The sequence below is a fragment of the Muscardinus avellanarius genome (genome assembly GCF_963383645.1).
Source record: "Muscardinus avellanarius genome assembly, chromosome: 3".
In the NCBI taxonomy this organism is placed as follows: domain Eukaryota; kingdom Metazoa; phylum Chordata; class Mammalia; order Rodentia; family Gliridae; genus Muscardinus; species Muscardinus avellanarius.
In genome coordinates this window covers 142,477,526-142,502,022 of record NC_137788.1, presented here as the reverse complement: position 1 = coordinate 142,502,022, position 24,497 = coordinate 142,477,526, and the positions used below count along the sequence as shown (strand labels likewise).

Sequence of the window (24,497 nt, the reverse complement as noted above, 5' to 3'; positions counted from 1 at the left end):
TCCAAGCCCCCATCGGTGGCCAGGAGGGCCTCACGGGCAGTGAGCAGAGACCCAGAGGGTCGGTGTGCTAAATCAGCCTTGGTGTAAAGCCTATCTAGACCAGCCCTGCCAAGCCTCACACACATGCTTCAAAGTGAACTCCAGGGAAGGAAAAATGACTTGTAGGACAGTATTAAGAAATCTAATATACATGGAAAATCCCAGAAAAGTTTTTTTTTTTGGTGGTACTGGGGGTGGAACCCAGGGCCTTCCTACCTCCAGGCTATACTCCCAGACCTATTTTATACTTTATTTGGAAACAGGGTCTCAGTCTCACTAAGTTGCTGAGAGCCTCACTAAGTAGCTGAGGCTGGCTTCAAAGTTGTTGAGGCTGGCATCGAACCTGTTGATCCTCCTGTCTCAGCCTCCCAAGCCCTGGGATTACAAGCGTGTGCCACCACGCCCGGCCAACGGAAAAGTTTTTTTTTTTATTTTTTTTATTTTTCTGGCGGGTCTGGGGATGGAACCCAGGGGAATTCGACCTCCAAGCTACGCCCCGTGACCTATTTTTTTTTATTCTTTATTTTGAAACAGGGTCTCACTAAGTTGCAGAGGGCTTCACTAAGTAGCTGAGGCCGTCCTTGCACCGGGATCCTCCGGTCTCAGCCTCCAGAATGCTGGGATTACAAGCGTGCGCCACCACGCCCGGCTCAGAAAAGTATTTTTAAAAACTAAAAAAAGAATAAGCCGGACATAGTGGCACATGCCTATGATCCCAGTACTTGGGAGGCTGAGACAAGAGGATCGCTGGTATGAGGACAGCCTTGGCAAGACCCTGTTTCAAAATAAGAAATAAAGCCAGGCATGTGGCAAAAAAAAAAAGCCCTAAGCACAAGATGATAGTTTCCTGAAGGAACACAGTCCAATAGTAGAAAGTACCATAACAGAGGCAGTAATTGTTGTCACATGTCGAATTAAGAACCTTAACACCTCATTTGATTGTCACATTATTGTCACTCTATGGATGATATATGTTAGGACTCAGACTTGCCAAGAACACAGAGCTGGAAATAAGGATCGGAATTTGAACCCAAGTCCTTTACATCAAAGTCTACCTTATAGCTCTCCAAAACTACGGAGACACAAAGAAAGAATTCCATTGGAGGTCAGAAAGTCAAAAAAGGGCGAGAAAGAATGGAGGTGTATAAAAAAGAAAGAAAAGAAAAGGAAAGAAAGAAAGAAAACACAGCCAAGGTGCAGTGGCACACACCTGTAATCCCAACACTTGGAAGGCTGAGACAGGAGGGTCGCAGGTATGAAGCCAGCTTCAGCAAGTTAGTGAAGCTCTCTACAACTTAGAAAAACCCTATTTCCAAATTTTTAAAAAAATGTAGAGCCGGGGGATGGGGGGGGGGAGCTTGGAGGTAAAATGCCCTGAGTTCCAGCCCCAGCACCACCATCAAAAAAAAAAAAAAGAGGCTTGAGAAATTTCCAAGCTGGATTAAAACTATGAACCCATCAATTCTAGAGTCTCAAGCAAGAGGAACACAACAAAATCTAAAACTCAAAGCTGCCAAGGGAAAGTTTTTCCTTTAGAGAATTCCAGGGATGCGCTCACGTGTCACCATTTCCCACCCCGAGAGAAGTGATAATTCAGCCAACGAGAACCAATGCACGTAACACCGCTAGAGAAGGGCCGCCAGGGGGCGGCACAGGTGAAGGGCCGGTGGCCGCCATCCGCCCGTCCCTCAGCATCCCAGTGGCAGCACCTGTGCCTCTTGGGGCGGCACTATGGGGTACACAGCGCCACCTCTAAGGGGCCCTTGCCGAAAAGGTCTCACCTGAAACGCACCCCGGCCTCGCTCAGCAGGAAGCAGGGGAGAGAGGAGCAAGTTGAACCACGCTCCCGACCAGAGGCCTTGCGCAAGCCCGCGGAGCCAGCTTCTGCAGCGTCCACACCAGCCGCCCTCAGCCGCCAGCCTGCTCCAGAGCCCACAGCGCGCCCCCACCCTGAGCTCCTCAGAAGGGCTGGGGTGGGGCCTGAAAATGTGCATTTCTAGCCAGTTCCCAGATATTATTAATTTGGGAACCACGCTGGCTTTGTTCTGAATTACACCCTACTTAGGAGACAACCCACAGGCAACTTGATGGCTGGTTTAGAGCCTGACCAAATAAATCAGCGGTAAAAAGATACTGTGGAGAGGGTGTGGGGCACACACTTGTGATCCCAGTACTTGGGAGGCTGAGACAGGAGGATCGCTGTTGAAGTTTAGCTACTTAGTGAGGCCCTCTGCAACTTAGTGAGACCTTGTTTCAAAATAAAGAATAAAAAATAGCTGGGCGTGGTGGCACACGCTTTGTAATCCCCGCGCTTGGGAAGCAGAGACAGGAGGATCGCGCAGGTTCAAAGCCAGCTGCGCGCGCTGGCTGGGGAGATCCTGTTTCCAAATAAAAATGTAAAAATAGGTCTGGGAGTGTAGCCCGGAGGTAGAAGGGCTTCCAGGAACCCCAGTACCACCAAAAAGTAAAAATAAAATAAAATAAAGAATAAAAAATAGGGCTGGGGTGTGGCTCCGGGGTGTAGTGCCCCTGGGTCCCATCCCCAGAACTGCAAAATCAAACAAAAAAAGATACCATGGGTAGATAAGATAGATAGTAGAATGGGGGTTGCCAGGGGCTGGGAAAACAGGAAATTGGGGATTTGATTTTTTTTAGTTTTTTCATTAAAAATCCTTTTAATTGACATGTAAGAATTATACACATTTATAGGCTGTAATGTAATGTGCTGGTTCCATACAGGTATGCATAGTGTAACAGTCCCATCAGAGTGACTGGCCAGTCCATCATTCCTCATGGTAAGAACATTCAGAACATTCTTTTCTAGCTTCATGATTTAATTGGTACTGGGGACAGAACTCAGGGGCATTCTACCTCTGCACTACATCCCCAGCACTTTTCTTTTTTATTTTGAAACAGGGTCTTGCTAAGTTCCCGAGGGTTCCGCTGAGTTGCTGAGGCTGGCCTCAAACCTGAATTTCTCCCATGTACTGAGATTACAGGCATGGGCCGTGACCCTCAGCTTATTTTAGCTATGTGTGTGTGGGGAGGGGGTAACTGGGAATAGAACCTAGGAACACTATACCTCTTGCACTGTACCCCCAGCCCTTTTTATTACTTTTTTTTTTGTGGTATTGGGGGTGAAACCCAGGGGCATTCTACACCCCCAGCCCTATTTTTTTATTCTTTATTTTTGAAACGGGTCTCACTAAGTTGCAGAGGGCCTCACTAAGTAGCTGAGGCCAGCTGCGAACCTGCAATGCTCCTGTCTCAGCCTCCCAAGTACTGGGGTTACAAGTGTGTGCCACCACACCTGGCTTTTACTTGTTGTTTTGAAACAGGATCTTGTTAGGTTGCTGAGAGCTTTACTATTCTGCTGAGGTTGTCTCTGAACCTGAGACCCTCCTGTCTCAGCTTCCTAAATACTGGAATTACCTAGGCATTTTCTAGGTGTTTTTTTTTTTTGGTACACACACACACACACACACACAGCCATGGAACCCCAAGTACATCTCTCTCTCGCTCTGGGGATGGCCAACATTCTCCCTTAGGCGTGTATTTCTTGCTTTCCTAAATAAATCTGGGTCTCTGATTGACACTTGTTGAAATTCTTTCCCATCACATGAACCAAGGACCCTGCCAGCTCAGAGTTGCAGTCTCCTGTCCCCCTTGGGAACTCCTCTGGACTCTCACAGAATAAACCCTTCTCTGGGTGACTGGGTGACTCTCTAGAATCAGTCACCCCGACATGCACACACCTCTCCCACCAGTAGAGGGCCCTGGCGTTCACCGCGCCTGCTCAATTCAGAGGAGACCCTGCCCTGAATCTGCCAGATGGGGCTGTAACCATTGCCCTCCCCTGCTTGGGGTGTGTGTGTGTGTGTGTGTGTGTGTGTGTGTGTGTGTGTGTATGTGTTGGGGGATTGGTGTTGCTGTTGGGCTGAGGGAGAGGAGAGGAGTAAGCTGGAGTAGTGGTCCCAGGCCCACAGCCCCTCCCCGCAAACCTTCAGGATTTTTTCCAGCTGCTTCTGGGTGTCCACCACCACGATGTTGGCCCGGCAGTCGTGGGCAATGTACTGGCAGGCCTCAGGGGAGCTGGTGGTGTAGATGCCAGTGACGATGCCTCTGCAGGAGAGCAGGGAGGATTTGCGCTTGGGCGGGTGCAGAGGGTGCACCCCCTTGTCTCCACCCCCCTCGGCCCCAGCCCCAGAGAGCTCCCGGGGCTAGAACGGTGGGCCTCCCGCGGTGTCGCAGCATAGCTGCACCAGGCAGAGGGGGGCAAGGGCAGCCCAGGGGGAGGCCCCAGGGGAGAGACGGAGGCTGAGGGCTCACCCCAACCCATGGAGACAGTACCCCTACTCAGTCGCTTACCCTGCAAAGACTGTGCCCACGGCCGAGAAGAACCACTCGGGGGAGTTGAAGCCCAGGATGGCCACGCTGTGGGCGCGCTCCAGGCCGAGCTGCGGGCCAAAGGCAGGCAGAGCAGGTGAGCACAGGAAGGGCCTCTCCTTCCCCGCTGCCCTCCGTCCAGACTCAGGCCCAGCTCAGGCCCTCCTAGCCAGAGTCCCCTTGGGGACAGTGATTGGACAGCTCTTGCGGCCCCCTCCCAAGTCTTCCGGGGAGTCCAGCCTCTCAGCCCAGCACACTAGGCTTCCCAGCCCTCCTTGGATAGGAAAACAAATGAAAATCCCATAACATCAAGTTTCTGAATCAGTAAATAAAAAGTCCTTTGTACCTGGTCTATCACATATTATTAGCTTCATAAACAAGGTTTTTTGTTTGTTTGTTTTGTTTTGTTTTGCAGTACTGGGGATGGAACCCAGGGACATTCTACCTCAGAGCTACAACCCCAGCTCCATTTTTTATTCTTTATTTTGTGTTTCACTGAGTTGCAAAGGGCCTCACTAAGTAGCTGAGGCTGTCCATGAACCATGATCCTCCGGTCTCAGCCTCCGGAATGCTGGGATTATAGCATGCGCCACCACGCCCAGCTCACATGAACAAGGGTACTTTTTATGATTATGATTTCTAAGGACCTTGCCTGTTGGGGGATCAGGAAGGTGGCCGTGGGGGACAGAGCGGGGAGGCAGGTGGGCTGGGGGTGGAGGACATCCCGGAGCAGCCTCTCACCTTCAGGAAGCCCTTGGCGACTTTGCGGGAGATCAGGTAGTACTGGGAGTAGGAGATCCGCTCCCACCTGTCCCGGCGCTTGAAACCCAGAGCGCTGAGGTCCCCGTACTTGTCCAGGGCGTTGTAGAACATCTGGTGCACCGTGCAGGGCAGCTGGGGGCAGTTGGGGTCCATGCGCAGGCGGACCCGCCCGTCGGCCTGAGTTGTCCACAGCGCCTCCTCTGCAGGGGAGGGAGAGACCAGGGCTGGTCATGCCCTGGGGGGCTTTCGCCAGGGGACTGGGTCCTGCCTGGACACAGCTTCCAGGCCTGCTGGAGCTCGCACCTTCTCAGGAGACTGCACTGCAGATTTGCAGGGTTTTCCTGCCTCCTAGGAACAGCTGGGGACAGGCTCTGCCAGACAGAAGGTCAAAGCATCGGAGGAAGCAAGCGCCCCAAAGATCTGGGAGCTGAAAAGCAGCCAGCCCTGGTCCCCAGCCTGCAAAGTCTCCTGTGCGTCCTGCCTCTTGGGTAGGCGATCTCTAGTCTCACAGCTGGGGACTGAATGCCCTGTTTCACAGATGGGCAGCAACAGCTCAGACAGGCCAGGTGCCCCCCAAGTTCACACACCCAGGAATGGCAGTCAGGACACCAGCTCAGGTGAGCCTGACACCACAGCCCAGTCTCAAAACAGTCCCAGGCACCAACCGGCCTTCAAGGATGTGTGTGGGGTGGAGGGGGGAAGGGACTAACCACTTAGTATGTGAGATTTGAGGCCAGCACTTCACCTCTGCGGACAGTCACTGTTTCCTCAGGGAAAAGGTGAGGATTTAATGATCAGGGTGGATAGGACTGATAAGTTGGGTCCCTCCCCCACGTGATCTTGCAGCAACCCCAGAAGCCAGAAGCAGAGATATCGCGAGACTCCAGGTACCTCGAGACTCCAAACATCCCGAGACTACAAATGTCGCGAGAATCGGCATACCTATAAAACATCGGTGCCTCTGATCCACCACGTGACTCAGCCGACTGATCAGGACTATGTGCGACTTCACAGACGCGTGGCCCGTCGGTCCCTTCCCTCCCTGCCGGCTGACTCTCCGGAGGGTGCCGGGTCCAAATAAAACAGCGGTTCCTGATAACCCGGTTGGTGTTTTACCACCCTCCTAAACCCCTTAACTCTATTTTCAACCTAACAAGGACCATTGGAAGAAAAGGTGTGTATGAAAAGCCTTAGTAAATAGTTGGTGCTTAATAAATACACACTTTCCTTCTTCCTCTGTTTCAAAGTTTTTCAAATTGTTTGCAAAGGAAGTTTGGATGGATGGTTGTTTGTTTGGATGGATGGTCTGGACTCTTTGGGGCCTCTTCCCCTGGGGCAAGAGTGGTCATTCTAAGACTTGGAAGGCTGATACCGGCGTATCACAGGTTTGAGGCCAGCCTCAGCAACTAAGCATGGCCCTGCTTCAAAAATAAAAAATAAAAAGGGCAGGGTGAGGTGGCACACACCTATAATCCCAGTACTTAAGAGGCTGAGATAGGAGAATAGCAGGTTCAAGGCCAGACTCAGGAATTTAGTAAGGCCCTCAGCAACATAGTGGGACCCTGTTTCCAAGTAAAATATAAAATTGAGCTGGGGTTGTAGATGAGAGGTAGAATGCCTCTGGATTCAATCCTCAGTGAGTGAGAGAGAGAGAGAAGGAAAAGGAAAATGGCTGGGGCTGTGGCTTGGAGGTAGAATGTTCTTGGATTCAATCTTTGTACCAAAAATAAAGAGGGAGGAGGCAGAGGAAGAGGAGAAGGAAGAGGAGGAGGAGGACCATGGGTAGGGTGAGTACTAGAATTACAAGCATATACCGCTACCTCCAGCTATAAAGCTGCCTTCAAAATAAATGGCAAAAGCTGGGTATGGTGGCACACATCTATAATCCCAGTACACGAGAGGCCAAGACAGGAGGCCTGGCTCAGCGATTTAGCAAGACCCTGTTTCAAAATAAAGAACTGAAAAGGGCTGGGGATGTAGGCCCAGGGGAACATAGGCTTAGAGGTAGACTGCCCTGGCTTCAATCCCCAGGACCAAAAACACAAAAACAACAACAAAAAAAAAGCGAAGGAGGAAGAATGTTGTTGGCCCACTGATGTCCCAACAGCGGGGTTGCTGCCCATCACGGCTCCTGCCCTCCCCGGCACAGTCTTCCAAGGTGGCTTCCTCCTGAGGGCACCTGGAAACTCACGCCCCACTGTGCTTTGCCAAGATGGGCAGAGGTGAGTCTTATGATCTGTTGCTAAATCTTCCCTCAAGCCCAAAGTTTTCACCTGAACACTTATCATCTTTTTCAGATGACAAGAATAGGATACATGTGCCAAGAAATAAGAAACAATTTAGAAGCCTATGATATAAAAAATGATAGACCCTCCTTATAAAATATACAGATGAGCCGGACGTGGAGGCACATGCTTATAATCCCAATTATATATATATATATATATATATATATATATATATATATATATATATATATATATATATATTGGGAGGCTGAGACAGGTGGACAGCCTTAGCAAGTGCTAAGACTCACATCAACCTAGTGAGACCCCATTTCAAAGTAAAAGTAAAAAAGCCGGGTGTGATGCTGCACGCTTGGGAGGCTAAGACAGGAAGATCGCAGCTTCACAGTCAGCCTCAGCTACCTAATGAGGCCCTGGTTCAAAATAAAGAATTAAAAAAAAATAGGGATGGAGTTGTAGCTTGGAGGTAGAATGCCCCTGGGTTCAATTCCCAGTACCGCAATAAATAAACAAACAAACACATCTGGTAGAATGCCTCTGGGTCCAATCCTCAGTGCCACTGATACATACATACATATATATATATATATATATATATATATATATATACACACACACACATACATACACACACACACACACACACACACACGCACACAGATGAGCCAGGTGTTGTGGTGCACATCTATAATCTCAGCACTTGGAGGCTGAGACAGGAGGTTCACAGGTTGGATGGAGGTCAGCCCCAGCAACTTAGTGAGACACTGTTTCTAAAAATAAAAATAATAAGCCAGGCATGGTAGTACATGCTTATAATTGCAATACTTGGGAGGCTAAGACAGGAGGATCACAGGTTCAAAGCCAGTCTTGGCAAATTAGTGAGGCTCTCAGCAACCTAGCGAGACCTGTTTCCAAATAAGAAATAAAGTCGGAAGCCAGGCGTGGTGGCGCACGTTTGTAATCCCCGCGCTTGGGAGGCAGAGACAGGAGGATTGCGCAGGTTCGAAGCCAGCCTTGCTGGCTTAAGAGACCCTGTTTCCAAATAAAAATATAAAATAGGCCTGGGAGTGTAGCCTGGAGGTAGAAGGGTTTCCAGGAACCCCAGTACCACCAAAAAATAAAAAATAAAATAAATAAAAGGTGAAGAGTTCTCTCTTAGTGTATTAATCAAGGGTAGCAAACTCGAAATGTCTGTAAGACATGGGCCTCAGCATCACAGTAAATAATGTAGGATGATAAATAATAAACGAAGGAAGTGCTCCAGGATTTGTCAATGAAACTCAGATGTACAGTCTTCATTTACACAGAGAGAGAGGCCCCGCCTTTTGTTTCTCTGCCTTTGGTAGAGACCAGACCGTGTGATATTTCTCTCTTATAAGAAAAGCTGCAAAGTTCCAGAGATCTGTGGCACAGCACAATGACCGTAGTTAATAATGATGTTATATTTTTGAACACAGCTAACAGTAGATTCAGCGATTTCATCACACACACAAAATTAATCCAAGAAGTAACTCATATACTGATGATATCAGTTTAGCCATTCCGCAATGTATACATATTTCAAAACATGTTAATCCAGGTTCGGATGTGCACGCTTGTAATCCCAGTACTTGGGAGGCTGAGACAGGAGGATCTGGGTTGATGGACAGCCTCAGCTACTTAGTGAGGCCTTCTGCAACTCAGTGAGACCTTGTTTCAAATAAAGAATAAAAAATAGGGCTGCGGGTGTCGCTTGGAGGTAGAATGCCCCTAGAAACACACACACAAAAAATGTTGCCCACCATAAATACACAGAATTTTAATTCATCAATTAAATAAAAAATAACTGTTTTTGAAAAGGGAAAAAGCATCATATTAAAAAGCTTCTGCACAGCAAAGGAAGCTGTGGAGAATTTGAAGAGAGAGCCTACAGAATGGAAAAAAATCTCTGCCAGCCAGTCCTCTGATAGAGGACTAATATCTAGAATATATAAAGAATTTAAGCTGGGTGTGGTGGTGCACGCTTGTAATCTCAGCATTTGGGAGGCTGAGACAGGAGGATCACAGTTTGAGGACAGCCTCAGCTACCAAGTGAGGCCCTCTGCAACTCAGTGAGACCCTGTTTCAAAATAAAGAATAAAAAATAGGGCTGGGGGGTGTAGCTCTGAGGTAGAATGCCCCCGGGTTCCATCCCCAGTATTGCAGAAGAAGAAGAAGAAGAAGAAGAAGAAGAAGAAGAAGAAGAAGAAGAAGAAGAAGAAGAAGAAGAAGAAGAAGAAGAGGAGGAGGAGGAGGAGGAGGAGGAGGAGGAGGAGGAGGAGGAGGAGGAGGAGGAGGAGGAGGAGGAGGAGGAGGAGGAACTTAAAAACTCGATACTGAAAAGAAAAAGGGCAATGGATCTGAATAGACACTTTTCTCAAAAGAAGAAATACATATATGAACAAATGTTCACCATCAACAGTAATCAAGGAAATGCAAATCAAAATGACAGATTTTATCTAACTCCAGTTAGAATGGTAATCATCAGGAATACAAACAACAATATATGCTGGCGAGGATGTGGGGAAATAGGGTTCTTACACGCTGTTAGTGGGAAATAGGGCTACACACACTGTTAGTGGGACTGCAAACTAGTTCAGCCACTAGAGATCAGCATGGAGATTCCTTAAAAGCCACCAAACCACCCAGCCATACCACTCTTAGGAATTAAAATCAGATTACCATAGGGATACGTGTATTTCCATTGGCACAGTCAATGGTAGCCAAAGTGTGGAAACAGCCGAGGTTCAACAGACAAATGGTTTAGAAAAGCCTGCTATATACACACAATAATGGAATACTACTCAGCCATAAATGAGAACACAGTCATGTCATTTGCAGGGAAATGGATGGAACTCAACAACACTGTGCTTAGCGAGATTAGCCAGTCACAGAAAAGGAAGGGTCGTGTGTTCTTGCTCCTTGGGCGGGGGGCTAGAGAGAAACTGGGAAGCAGAGGACCTCAGATAGCAGGAGAGACACTAGTGGAATGGGGGAGGGAGATGGGGAGAAACTATTCAAATAACTGTTTGCTCACACATGAAGTCATCTGTAACAAAGTAAAGCTTATCCGTGGGGAGAAGGAGCGGGGTGGGAACCGGAGGGAAATGCAGGGTGAGCGCTGTGGGCGTGGATGGATGTGTTACTCTGAACTTCACTGTGACGTGTCATTACAATGCACCGATTAAAAATCTAGAAAAATATCTTATAAATAATAAAATAAGTGATTTATGGAAAGGGGGTAGAGCTGGGACGTGAAGGCGATGACTGATAACTGTGCCAACCCCGACTCAGAACAGGGACTGGTGGGGACTGAGCAGGCAGGAAAGTGTCTGCTCATCAAAGGAGGGCGTGGTGGCCGGGCCTGGAGGCGCACGCTTGTAATCCCAGTAGTTGGGAGGCTGAGACAGGAGGATCACAGGTTTGACGATAGCCTCAGCAACTTAGCAAGACCTTGTTTCAAAGTAAGAAATAAAATAAAATATAGCCCAGAGGAAGAAAAGCCCCTGGGTTCCATCCCCAGTACCACACACCAAAAAAAAAGATAAAAAGGGCTGGGGGTTTGGCTCAGAGGTAGAACCCCCGCCCCCCGGGTTGAATCTCCAGTAATGCGCATACACACAAAATTCTACATGTGATGTTGCAGCCCGTTCAGAAGTACAGAGCCCTCAGCAGGATGGGTCGCCCTTAGGAAGTGGGGGCAGGATGTACCGAGTACATCAGAGAGTGCCGGTGTTCTTTCAGAGGGGAAGGACGGATGGCCAGGACCACAGCAAGTTAGGGGCAGGGACTGGATAAGATTTCAGTTGGAGCCAGGCCTGGTGGCCCACACCTGTAATCCCAGTGCTTAGGAGGCTGAGACAGGAGGATCATAGGTCTGAGGCCAACCTCAGCAATTTAGTAAAATCCTGTTTCAAAAATTAAAACTAAAAAGGGCTGGTGGTGAGGCTCTGAGGTAGGATGTCCCTGGGTTCAATCCCCAGTACCAACAACCAAAAACCAAACCAAAACAACCCACAAAAACACAAAAACAAAAAAGCACCACGATGATCCCAGTTGGTCCTGGCAGCTTCCTTGTGTTCAGGGGCTTGGGGAACTGGTCGGCGAATGGGGCATGCCCTTGGGGGTGCATGCGCTAAGTTGGGCTGGCTCAGAACCAAGCAGAAGGGAGGGATCATGTGCCAGCCCAGGTCTGCTGTGAACACCTCTCGGCCTGTCTATCTGGGGGTGGTCCACAGAGCTTAGAGAGTCTTAAGAAATAAGGCTAGTAATCCCAGCATTCAAGAGGCTGAGACAGGAGGATCGCAGTTCACGGCCAGCCTCAGCCTCTTAGTGAGGCCTTTTGCAATTCAGTGAGACCCAGTTTCGAAATAAAGAATAAAAAATAGGGCTGGGGGTGAAGATCGGAGGTAGAATGTCCCTGGGTTCCATCCCTAGTACCGGAAAAAAAAAAAAAATCAGGCTGGGCTTCCAGTCCTTAAAGTAGTCCATGAAAGGGGCGTCAGTGTTCAACACGCCACAGACATCAACTCTGTCCTTTGCCTAAAACAGGATGGCTGTTGCAGTAGCAACTAAGAACAGTGTCAGGACCCAGGAGAGGCCTTCGTCACTTAGCAAGGTACCCACGATCCAACCCGACCCACAGTGTAGCAGAGCCCAGCCAGCCGGCGGCCGTGCCAGCACGCAGCGGGCTTTCCCAGGCCGGGCTGCCTCTCCCTCCTTCCGCTCCCTCGCATGTTACCGCTGGTCTTGGCCCAACCTTGACCTGTATCTTATCAATCTGCCCACTATGCTGGGGTGGTTGGGCAGCTCTGTTCTCTGGGTTTCTGAAATAAAGACATCTGAACAGCAGAGGAAGTCACTCAGAGTGCTGGGAAGAAGAAAAGCGCTAGCTCAGAGACAGGGAGGCCCGGGATGTTTTCTGTTGTCCGTGGGAATGGCTATAAAAAGCATGCATCCAGGTGTGGTGGTGCATTCCTGAAATCCCGGTACCTGGGAGGCTGAGACAGGAGGATCTCAGGTTGGATGCCCGTCTCAAGAACTTAGCGAGAAAGCTGAGTGTGGTGGCGCACACTTGTAACCCCAGCATTTGGGAGGCTGAGACAGGAGGATCGTGGTTCGCGGCCAGCCTCAGCTACTTAGTGAGGCCTTCTGCAACTCACTGAGACCCTGTTTCAAAATAAAGAATAAAGCCGGGCGTGGTGGTGCACGCTTGTAATCCCTGTGCTTGGGAGGCTGAGACAGGAGGATTGCATGGGTTCGAAGCCAGCCTCAGCTACTTAGTGAGGCTCTCAGCAACTTAGTGAGCCCCTGTTTCCAAATAAAATATAAAATGGGTCTGGGAGTATAGCCCGGAGGTAGAAAGCCTCTGGGTTCCACCCCCAGTACCACCAATAAATAAATAAATAAATAAATAAATAAATAAATAAATAAACAAAAATAAAGAAAGAAAGAATAAAAAATCGGGCTGGGGTGTAGCTTGAAGGTAGAATGCCCCTGGGTTCCATCCTCAGTACTGCAAACAAACAGACAAACAAACAAAAACAAAAAACCCCAAAACTTAGTGAGACTCTGCTTCAAAATAAAAAAATAAAAAGGGCTGTGGGTGCAGCTTGGAGGTAGAATGTCCCTGGGTTCAATCTCCCCTCCCAAAAATAAAAAAAAAGAGGAGGAGGAGGAGGAGGAGGAGGAGATATCAAAAAGTGCAATGCAGGCCAGGCGTGGTGGCGCACACTTGTAATCTCAGTACGGGGGAGGCTGAGACAGGAGGACCACAGGCTCGCGGTCAGCCTCAGCAGCTTGTGAGACCCTCCGCAACTTAGTGAGACCTTCTTTCAAAATAAAGAATAAAATAGAGCTGAGCGTGCAGCTTGGAGGTTGAATGCACTTGGGTTCAATCCCCAGTACCACACACGCACGCACATATGTACAGATGGAGCGTTAGGAGGAGGCTGTGCCCCCACTGGGGACAGAGCTCCTCAGGGCATGGTTTCTAAGGCCCCTCCTCCAATGGCCAGTGGGGAATCAGCCCAGAAAGGCCTCTCTCCACACAGGGCTTTGTGCCGAGGGCCTCTGGCCCTGGTGCGCCCCATGCCAGGCACTTTCGGCCATTGCCCTCAGGACCAGATGAGAGATAAGATGGTGGCTTAGGACAGAGGAACTGTCAGAACCTTGGCAAAGTGTTACAGAAGTACTGTCAAAATCGCTGCCAGTTTTGTTCTTCTGTGTCTGATGGGAGAAGACTCTGGAGGACCCTGCGGCTGCCAACCACTCTCAGCCTTCTCGCTGGGGTCAAGAGCTCTGAGTTTGGGCCACTCAGTGGAGTGAGCAGTGCAGACCCCAGTCCTCCCTGGGCCTGTTCCCCGTCTCAGTCACGGTGTGGATGGACAAGGTGACGCCACGAGGCCCTCCAGGCCTCCACACACCCAGGCCTGACCACGGAGCCAGGCCCTGCGCTGGGTGGGTGTGCTCAGGGAACACGGGAGGCCCGGGCAGAGGACTGAGGCCCCAGGCTCAGATCACGAACTCCCCATGGACCCGGCAGTCTCCCGCTCCTTCTTGGCTCCCCGCTTCATAGCTCTGGCCTGAAATACCACTTGTGCCCTTGGGACTTCGTGAAGGACCGGAACGAGGTACAGGGAGGTGCAGCAAGTCTCTGGGGCCTCTGCGGGCCTCCCTGGGCTGCAGACTGAGCTGGGCCGAGCACCCCATTTCCCAATCTTTAGCTCTGAGCTGAGCTCCCCGTTGGTGTGGGAGTGTTTTTAGGGAGGGTGGGGGTGAAGCACCAGCCCTGACCAGCACCTCTGCTGGCGCTGTCCCCAAAAGCTGCTCTCCCAGGGTCCCCTCCCCTTCTTCAGCTTGGGTTCACGCTCAGCCTAGAAAGGTCTAGAAAGAAATGTGTCTCAGGACCTGGCACAAGACTGCTTTTGTGTCGAGGTTAGATTCCAGCAGTTCTGGGCAGCTCGGAGCCCAGCCTCGGACAAGCGTGCAGGGACTCTCACGCTCTTGGGAACTCAAGGAGGCCAAGGAGCCTCTCCGGGTTCCAGGGCAAACCCCAATTCCTATAGGCAGGACTCCAGGAGCTCCTCAGAGGGGCTGCTGCCTGGGCAGCAGCAAGGTGGAGGGGAGGCAGGGCTGCCCAGACCCAGAGAGAACTGCACTGTACAGGTCGCATTCAGGTCCTAAAGAGACAGCACGGTCAGCAGAGTTCCAGCTCTAGCCGGGCTGGGTGGCGCACACCTGTAATCACAGTACTTGGGACGCCGAGACAGGGGGATTATAAGGTGGAGGCCAGCTTTAGCAATTCAGCAAGGCCCCCAGTAACTTAGCAAGACCCTGTTGTCCCTAGTACCCTCCTCCCTGCCACACACACACAAGAGTTCTACCTCCAGTAAGCTCTGTGACTCAAAGAAAATCACTAGGCCTCTCTGAGCTGCCATCAGAGCATGGGGATGATGAGTGTGCCTTTGCCCACGGCTCCTGTGAGAAGACAACCGCAGAACACAAGAAAGCGTTTTAATCCGAGGCTCAGCCTGCGGTAAACGCTCCATGAAACTTTGTCTTTCACCTGCCACAATCCCACAAATGCCCCTCCTCAAGGCATTGTGATGGAAAGTTGCCTTTTCTCAATCTCCCGAAACCAAAACAGGCAGCTTCTAGACGGCTCCCATCAGCCCGAGCCAGGCCTGAGCCCCAGGCTCCTATGCAGTTCCAGGCCTCCGCAGGCCTGCCCCGCAGTGGGCGCTCGGTCTGCGTGGGGATGTCTGGGTCACCTCGTCCCAGCGCCCAGATGGAGCCTGGGGTCCTGAGGGCAGCGGGAGGTTCTCCTGGTCCAGGGAGGGCGCCCTGTCCCAGACCCCGGAGCGCAGACCTCAGATGGTCCGCACCTTCCACTCGGGGCTGTCTGCCCTGGGCCTGGGAGTTCTTCGAGGCCAGCACCACCAGCCTTGCACGCAGGGGAGCGGGTCACACAGTCAGCAGGCTGCCGGCTCCCTACAGTCCTGAGAAACTGGATGATGGTGGCCACACTTCTACCGTGGCCTCCCAGTCCAGCCCAGCGCCCTCCCACTGCCCTGCTCTGGCTCCCTGTGGGCCCTTGGCTGGCATCCCTGCACGGGCTGCTGCCCCCCTGCCCCAGGACTGTCGTGTGACAGGGATGCCCAGTGCACAGCTGAGGCCCAAGGGCTACGGGTGCTGTGTGGTTCCCAGGAATGCCAGGCACGTCTCGGGCTCCTGGGGCCACCGAGCTTCCCACACGGACTCTCTTCCTGCCTCTTGAATGCCAGGTCCACTGCCCACACTGGGACTTCTCAAGCCCTGGGCTTCCTCCCATGCCCCTGGGTTCTGGCACCTGCCCTTTGAGCGCCCCAGAGGGGTGGCTAGGAAGATGCAGGCATGTGGGCAGTGAGTGTGGACCCTGCCCCGTCCCTTCCTCTTTCTCCTTCCTTTCTCCCTGGGGATTGGACCCAGGGACATTCTACCTCCAAGCTGCACCCCCAGCCCTTTATATACATATTTTTTTTGGTGGTACTGGGGGTGGAACCCAGAGGCTTTCTACCTCCGGGTTATACTCCCAGACCTTTTTTTTTTATATTTTATTTGGAAACAGGGTCTCACTAAGTTGCTGACAGCCTCACTAAGTAGCTGAGCCCCAGCCCTTTATATTTTCATTGTGAAGCATGGTCTCACTAAGTTGCTGAGCGGCTCACTAAGTTCCTGAGGCTGTCCTTGAACCTGTGATCCTCCCGACTACCTCCATGCCTTTCAAAACACTCTCCCTGACCTAGTTCCTTCTGCTTGACTAGTTCCTTCTTCTTAGCTCTGAGGACGGGCATGGGAGGCAATGCCCACCCCAGGAGGCGCCCCCACCCCCACTCAGACCCCTGCCAAGGCCACCCTGAGAGACAGCCTGAGAGAAGGGCTTCTTGTCTGGGGACGGTGGCAGCCCAGCTAGGGCAAGGGACTGGCTGTGGTCTCCAGGGAACAAAGTACCTGGGGGACGGAGCACCTGCTGTCTACCTTGTTGCATCTTTTTCTTTTATACTGGGGATTAAACTCAGGGGTGTTCTACCTATGAGCTATACCCCCGATCCTGTTTGTTTGTTTGTTTGTTTGTTTGTTTGTTTGTTTGTTTTTGCAGTACTGGGAATGAACCCAAGAGCATTCTACCTCCGAGCTACACCCCCAGCCCTATTTTTTCTTTTTTCTTTTGAAACAGGGTCTCGGTGAGTTGCAAAGGGCCTCATTAAGTAGAGGAGGCTGTCCGTGAACCATGATCCTCCAGTCTCAGCCTCCCGAATGCTGGGATTACAAGCGTGCGCCACCATGCCCGGCTCTGTTACACTTCTTTAGTTATACATCTTTATGTGTCAGTTTCTTCACTGAAACGGCACGTGACCGTGTCCCGCCTCCCACCTTGTAGTCCATGACCGTGCTGAGGATGGAGAGAGGAGCCCTGGCGCTGCTTTGTTCTCTGACCCCTTCCCAGGTCCCAGGAAAGCCGGGTCAGGAGAAGCCCCGGGGGAAAGAAGCCTCAGGACCTGCCCGAGCCCCAGGCTCTGCTGCTTCAGGGACCCCCCAAAACTGGCCCCTTCTGTTCCAGCTGATCTCACTTTAAACTACCACCCACTCCCTCAAACCCATGAGCCCTGTTAACCAGGATGAGGCCAAGCACACCCACAAAGAAGGTCATTCTACAAAATATCCGGCCAGGTCAAGCACGGCCACCCGGCGGGCAGCTCCCCTCTGCCCAGCCGGCTTCCTGCACGGGGAGCCAGGCACCAGGTGAGGCTGGGGACTCCCAGCCAGGAAGACCCAAGGGGGAAGCTCTCAGCCCGGAAGGTGACCCAGCCGGTGATGAGTGTCAGGTCCCCAGGGCAGCGCAGATGGCGGAAGAGGGATCTCTGCATCAGGCTCGCTCCCTCCCTCCCTCTCTCTCCTGCTGTTGTTGCTACAATATTGTCATGCAGCCAATAAAAGTGAACAAGCGCTGTATTATTACTACTATTATTGTTGAGATAGCGTTTGAGGGTAAATGATAATAATCCTGTCCTCCTTTGGGGTGAGTTTATCTGAGGGGAAGGTCACCAAGTGACCATGTGACTTTCCAGCCTCCAGAACAAACCCTGCTGGCCTTGCCGTCCGCCTGGCCCCTGCTCCAGTTATCTGGGCTTATCTGAGCCTCCCCCATCCCCAGACACCTGACCTGAGCAGCCAAGGAGGACCCAGCCCCGGGACATCCTGGCTGGCTCTCCTTCCCTGGCTTCTGTCCTTCCCGACCTTTCTGAAGAAAGACCTCTCTGCGGCCAGGCCTGGCCCTGATGGTGGCTGACCATGAGGGAAGAGCTTGGTGGGGTGCCCGAGAGCATCATTTACCCCCCTCCTCCCCAGAACTTGTGCTGTGGCTCCCCAAAGCCCAGCGCCCCAGCCCGGCGCTGGCCCTGCCCTGCCCAGCTCACCTGGACGATCCAGCCGGGTGTCCTTGGCCTTCTCTGGGGTGGAGAGCCGGACACCATGGCTCAGGGACTCTTTGGAGAGGGTCTGCTGGTCAGTCAGAGAGCTGGCAGGGGTGGTGGGACATTTGTTACAACATGCGTGGCCTGGGTGCTGGACCACAGCCCCCGCCCCACCTCTGCACCCCTGGGTGACACGGACGTCTCTTCCTCCTGCAGACCCCAAGGCCATCCACAGAGGAGCCCAATGGGGGCCCGGGATGAGGCCTCAGTCCTCGCAGGGGTTGGCCCTGCCCTCCCCACCCCCGCCTTTGGTCCCCAGCAGGCTCAAAGGGCCCAGCAGAAAGAGAAGCCAGTCCTGCTGCGCCCTAACTTGCTGTGTGACTCTGAGCAGGTTCTCTCTCTCCGAGTCTCAGTGTCCCCATCTGGACAGGGACAGGGTTGGAGTCTGGCACGGGGGGTTCCAAGCTCTACTCTGGCTCCATTGGAGCACAGGCCTTCGGGAAAAGCCCCCGTGCCTCGTGCTCCACACCAGTCCTGGCCACGCTGAGGGCATCTCTGGGCCTCTGCGGGTCCTGCGTGGCCTTTGGGTAAAGGCCTCCCTCCCCCATCGTCCCCGTGGGCATAGCCTATGCCTGTTCACTCCTCGGAGGGCATGGGTGAGGATGGGGCCTGGGATTGGTGCCATGGCCTCCACCTCAGGCCGCTGTCCCTCAGGGTTTGCCTCACCACTCCTCGACCTCCTGGTGATGAGCAGACAAGTTTCAGCACACACCTCGGGGCTGTGCAACTCCAGGCCCCGCACATAGTCACCAGCTCTGCAAACGGAGCCTACGGGGGCTGTGCAGTGGGCAGCGTGTGCGGCTGGCCGTGGCACCCCGAGGGCATGACCTTGGCTCCAGGGAGCCCCATCGCTGTCAGGGTGGGTGAGCCCCAGCTCCATCCAGCTCCCAGGAAGCCCGGCCAATTACCTGCTTTGTACGCTCGGCTTTACTCCTTGCTGGTACTGTCGGTTCAAACTAAGTTTTCGAACGCACCTAGGCCCACCTGGCAGCAGTCTGCTTAAGAACCTGAGATAGGTTTTGGAGCAAAGACATCAGGAGGTTATGAAGGGAGCAGGAGGGGGCAGGAGGGCGAGGGGGGGGCTGGGCTGGCCCCCTTCTTGGGAATGTTGAGAGCAGAGCCTGGGCAGCGGGCTGGAGCAGCCCTTCTGTTGCTATGGCAACCAGCTCCCGGGCCCACAGAGCTGCTGCTGGGGCCAGGCTCTGTCCACTGTGCTGGGCAGAGGGCGGGGAAGAGACGGGCGGGGAAGAGACTGCCCGGCTCTTGCTGGTCCCCCACGGGGCCATGGGGGCAGGGCAGCCTCTATCTTCAAAAGATGGGGCCCAACAGCAGGACTAGCCCTGTGCCCCAGGTTGATCGGCATTTGAGATCACCAGCTGGCCAGCACCCCCAAATTAGTGGAAGCTGTAACTCCCCACCATCTTATCTGCCTCTTCACAAACAAGTCTGTATTTAAATCCTCACCATTAAAGGTACAGGCAGCGATTCCCCCACCTAATTAACTTTGTGTAAACTGGTTCGGCTTTTAAAACAGCTAAACAAAGAACAAATGAAAAGACAGCCAACCTAAGGAAGCTGAGGGCAAGCGCAGAGATGATTAGAGCCTTCTTTACAGGGGTTGAGGCCCGGGCGCACCGCCCCTCCGCGCCTGGCTAGCCCATTGCATCAAATCCCGGTGCTCTCCCTATCTGCAGCGAGCGGTGGACCCCGTGCAGCCAGCGCTGGCGGGACAGGGACCCTCGCCCATCCTTACTGCTGGCCCACGAGTGTCTTCATCGACTCTACGCCCCACGCTCCAAGAACTGGAGCTACTTGGTCAAGAGCCAGTCAAAACTCTCTTAATTTCCCGCAGGAATGAAGCCTGTTCTTTCCTTCACAAGGGACTGAGAGGGAGTTCCTCTCAGGGGATGCCATCTGAATTAGAATGCACTCACGCTTCCTGTGACTTTTCCTACTTAAATCAGGGCGCTAGGCACCGCTAGCACACTTCACCAGGCTGACTTGAACACAGAAGTGGAATGAATGAGCTGCATCTAGCCGGAACCTCCCGAGCCTCCTCAAGGAGACTGTTGGCAAAGCCTGGCTTTTTTTTTTTGTACTGGAAATTACATGCAGGGAATTTTACCTCTGAGCTATACCCCCAGTGCTTTTTATTTATGAATTTCGAAACAGGGTCTTGCTAGGGTGCCGAGAGTCTTGCTACATTGCTGAGGCTGCCCTAGAACCTGTGAGCCTCCTGGCTCAGCCTCCCAAGCCCTGGGATCACAGCTGCCCTGGGATCACAGCTGCGCCATTTGGCTCCGCTTGCCCTCTCTTGCAGAATAGAAAGCAAGACAGCTCCGCTTGTTAGAAGTGTGGGTGAAAGGGCAGGAAACACTCCAAAGTGCAACCTATTGTGTTTTCCTTAAAACTCTATTCTGTTTGCCTCCTTAAAAGTAGTTTAAGAAGTCAAACTTTTGGCCGGGCGTGGTGGCGCATGCTTATAATCCCAGCACTTGGGAGGCTGAGACAGGAGGATGGCAGGTTCAAGGTCAGACTCAGCTACTTAGTGAGGCCCTCTGCAACTTAGTGAGATCCTGTTTCCAAGTAAAGAATAAATAAAAAAAAAAAATAAGGCTGGGGGTGTCGCTCAGAGGTAGAATGCCCCTCAGCTCCATCCCCAGTACTGCACACACACACATACAAAAAAGTCAAAGCTCTATTCCCAGCAGGACAGGCGGCCAGGGAACTGCCCCGGCTCAGGAGAGGCGGCGCCACGGTCTCTAGCCCCTCGCGGGCCTGTCCGGTGGTTAGCGTTATAATCCTATTATTCTGGAGAATGAAGTCTTCCAGAAGCTAGCAGATGTCCCAGGGGAGAAAGTGACCTAAAGTAACAAAGGGACAGTAACAGGGGAGGCTGAGAAAGGAGGAGCGCAGGTTCCGGGCCAGCCTCAGCAACTTGGCGAGACTCAACCTAGTGAGACCCTGTTTCAAAATATAAAAATTAAAAGAGGGCTGAGGATGTAGCTTGGGGAAGGGGGGGCGAAGGATTCGTCCTCATCCCCAACTCGCAGAGCGTGCTACGTTACCTTACTCTCCTTTCACAGAACCAAACGAGCAAACAAAGCCCTGCTTCGCGAGTATCTCTCCAGCAGCAGGAGGGGCGAGAACGCAGAGGCAGGTTGGAAGGAGTGTGGCCAGAAGGGGAGCCGCGCCCCGTTTACTCTGCCCTCTGTCCATGGATTAGTCTTTCCTTACTCCTCCTATCTCGCTGGAAGAGCTAGCAGGAAACATTTGGACGCAGAGTCCCTCTTTCAACACCTCTTTCAAGAAGGCCTCCCAGATTTCTCCAACACCCCCATGAACCTTCGACACTTATGGCTTGGGAAGCTCCTAGAGATGTCTCTCTGTCTCTCTCTCTGTCTCTCTCTGTCTCTCTGTCTCTCTGTCTCTCTGTCTCTCTCTCTCTCTCTCTCTCTCTCTCTCTCTCTCTTCCCCCAACATTTGTACTGGGGATTGAGCCGAGGGACATTCTACCTCTAAGCTACATCCCCAGCCCTATTTTAAACACTGAAACAGGGTCTAGGTTGCTGAGAACTGCCTTTGAACCTGAGATCCTCCTGTCTCAGCCTCCCAAGTACCGGGATTCCAGGCCTGAGCCACCTGGCTCAGGGTCACTCTTGACTCTGTTCCCCCGCCATGAGGGCTTGCTACTGGAGCTGGGCCTAGTCCTCTCAAGCTGTCACTCCGCAGGTGACAGACACAGCCATTAGGCAAGCCCTGTTTTTTTTGTGTGAACTCCTTATGGAGGAGGACCCAGTGTCTGTTTATTTATGTTCACTGTCTCGGATCTTTTGGGGAGTAAGAAGATTCTCTGGTGATATTGGGAGGGTGACTGATTGGGGTGAAAATCCCAAACCCAAGTTCAATGTCCAGGTGCTGGGGCAAAAGCTCCCAGGAGACAGGGCGGGGACCGGAAGGCAGGGAGAGGTGGGAGCCTGTTCCTTACGTGGTCCTCAGGATGGAGCTGGCGGACCTGAACAGGAGTACCTCCGGCATGGTCCTTGGGGGGCTACTGCTCCCTCGAGCTCACCCAGGAGAGAGGGAGGACCTCAGAGAGCGTGTCCCAGCGTCCCCCGGGGAGGGAGCGCCACAGCAGCCCCAGAGAGGCCCGGTGCCACCAAACCGGCCTGCAACAGAGACACAGCGTGAGTCACGGCCCGAGGCCCGGCTGGGCCAGGGGACAGTCGCCCTCCTTTCGGGCATGACTCACTGCTCCTAGGGCCTGGGCACCTGACTATAATTTACTGCCTCCTGAGCGCACAGGTTCATTGGTCAGATGGAGAACAACACACGCCTCCCGGGTGGTGGCTGCCTTGGGGCTCTGACCTCCCTAGTGCCCAGGGCCAATCGCTCACCAGTAAAACAGACTTCTAGGACTCCAGCTTTGCTAAGACTTCCCACCGCTGGTCACCTCAGGGGCAGAGGGAGAACCCAGAAGAATGCTCTCCGGGGAAAGTACTATCTACGTACCCCCATCCTCAAAACCCCAAATGAGAAGAAGAGCGGAGGCCCCTCTGGACTGCGAGGTGCTGGCCGCAAGGGCCACCGTGGTCCCCAGGTGACCTGGCCCAGTGGCCCCACATCCCCTGGCACCTGCAACTTCTCCTATGTCACCTCAAAGACCAGGCTCTGGCAGCTCCCTCCCAATCCCCAGTTCCTGGCTTGTGAACCCCATGGAAGACCCGGGACAGAAGTGGCTCCAGAAAGCTCACCTTCCTTCTCCTAGACGCCGCGGGCAGACGCAGGGCTCAGCATCCCTTTGCTCCTAAGCCATGGTGAGTCTGGGAGCTGGCTGCCGGGGCCCCAGGTTTCGGGTGAAGAAGCAGTGGGGCTGGGCGTAAGTGGGGACCCGCCCCAGCCCGCCTTGGGGCTGCGGGCAAGGTGTGGCCCCAGATACCTCTCACCTACATGGCACGGGCCCAGCTGCCCACCTGTGGCGCTCTTACATAAGAGGGGCGGGAGGCAGGACAGAGACCTGCCGGTGCGGGTAGCAGAGGCAGTTTTTTTGGCTGCCATCCTTGGTACAGCTCGGAAGCCATCGCTCTTGACACCGGGCCATCCAGCTGGGAGCCGGCCTGGGCCTCTGGGCTGGGTGGGAAGCTTGACTTTTTGTGTGTGAATATCATTTTTACATTTCTCTCTATTTTATTTATTTATTTATTTATTTATTCATTTATTTATTTGATACTGGGAATAGAACCCAGGGGCATTCTACCTCCAAGCTACACCCCGGGCCCTTTTTATTTATTTTTTAATTTTTTAAATTTTTTTAATTTTTAATTTTTAATTTTTTTTTTTTTTAGTGGTACTGGGATTCCTGGAAGCCCTTCTACCTCCAGGCTACACTCCCAGACCTATTTTATTTTTGGAAACAGGGTCTCTTACACCAGCACGGCTGGCTTCGAACCTGCGCGATCCTCCTGTCTCCGCCTCCCAAGCGCGGGGATTACAAGCGTGCGCCACCACGCCTGGCTATTTTTTTTTTTAAACAGGATCTCACCAAGTATTGAATGAAACGCATGTGCCACCACACCCAGCTTATTTTTTTTATTATTATTATTTTGAAAAGTCTGATAAGTTTCTGAGGGTCTCACTAAGTTGCTGAGGCACTAGCCTCCACCTGTGATTTTTCTGTCTCGGCCTCCCGAATAATGGAATTACAGGCACTGCGGCCGTGCCCCGCTTTCCCTTCATGAACTGTGGCCAGCGTGTAGGCTCCTGTGTGCTCTCCACGGAGAGGAGAGCTCTAGGTTTTATTAATACTCGCATTTTACAGGTGAAGCGATGGAGGCCCAGAGTGCTCTAAACCGGCTCAGTGCTACCCAGGCAGGAGAGGCAGAGCTGCAGTGAAACCCCCGTCCCACGGCTGGCTCTGAAAAAGGACGGCGGACCCTAGGTTCACCCATTATCTGCACCATAAAACTCAGCCGACCGCTTCATCCTGTCCCCGCCTCAGGAGAGCCCCTCCTGCAGGGCAGCGGATGTTCCACTCCTTGCCCTTCCAATCCCCCGCCAGCTCCTCCTCTGCACCAGGGCTAGGTAGGGCCTCAGCAGCAGCAAGACCCTTCTAGCAGCTTCTAAAAGCTAAAGCCCCTGCTCCCTGGAGAGCCCTGCCCACCCACCCGTGGTCTCGCCTCCCCTTTGCCCTGAGCTCCCTGGGGATCCCGGGTGCTTGGCTCTGGCCTCTTGGGGAGCTCAACCACCTGGTCATATTTAATTATCACCTGGAAGCTCTGACTCCAAAGCCCAGACTCTTCCAAGCAAGCGTGAGTGGAGGTAGGATGAGGTGAGGATGGTGGTGGGGCAACTTCAAGCCCTGATTTGAAGGCCAAGGGCAGGGCGAGGGCAGCCGCGGGGCTGGGGGCTGCTCCTCAGGCCCTCCACCCGGCCAGACGGCGGACCACGGCCAGGTGGCCACACTAGGCAGGTACGTCGATGCCGCGCCCAACAGCAGGAGAATCCTGTCCTTCACCAACTGCAATTCCACGAG

At 52.8% G+C, this 24,497-nt stretch overlaps 1 protein-coding gene across 1 annotated transcript in view; it reads right to left on the bottom strand.

Moving 5' to 3' along the window:
• ACSBG1 (acyl-CoA synthetase bubblegum family member 1) overlaps window positions 1-22,003 on the bottom strand; it is a gene marked incomplete at both ends in the record, with an annotated part of 36,078 nt that extends 14,075 nt beyond the window's left edge. Inside the window, 6 exons of the mRNA XM_080692806.1 lie at window positions 4,041-4,161; window positions 4,408-4,496; window positions 5,167-5,387; window positions 17,909-18,009; window positions 18,874-18,972; window positions 21,954-22,003. Of these exons, the coding sequence (XP_080548932.1) occupies window positions 4,041-4,161; window positions 4,408-4,496; window positions 5,167-5,387; window positions 17,909-18,009; window positions 18,874-18,972; window positions 21,954-22,003 (681 nt within the window). The remainder of the gene's footprint in view (window positions 1-4,040; window positions 4,162-4,407; window positions 4,497-5,166; window positions 5,388-17,908; window positions 18,010-18,873; window positions 18,973-21,953) is intronic.
• Window positions 22,004-24,497: the final 2,494 nt, after the last annotated feature.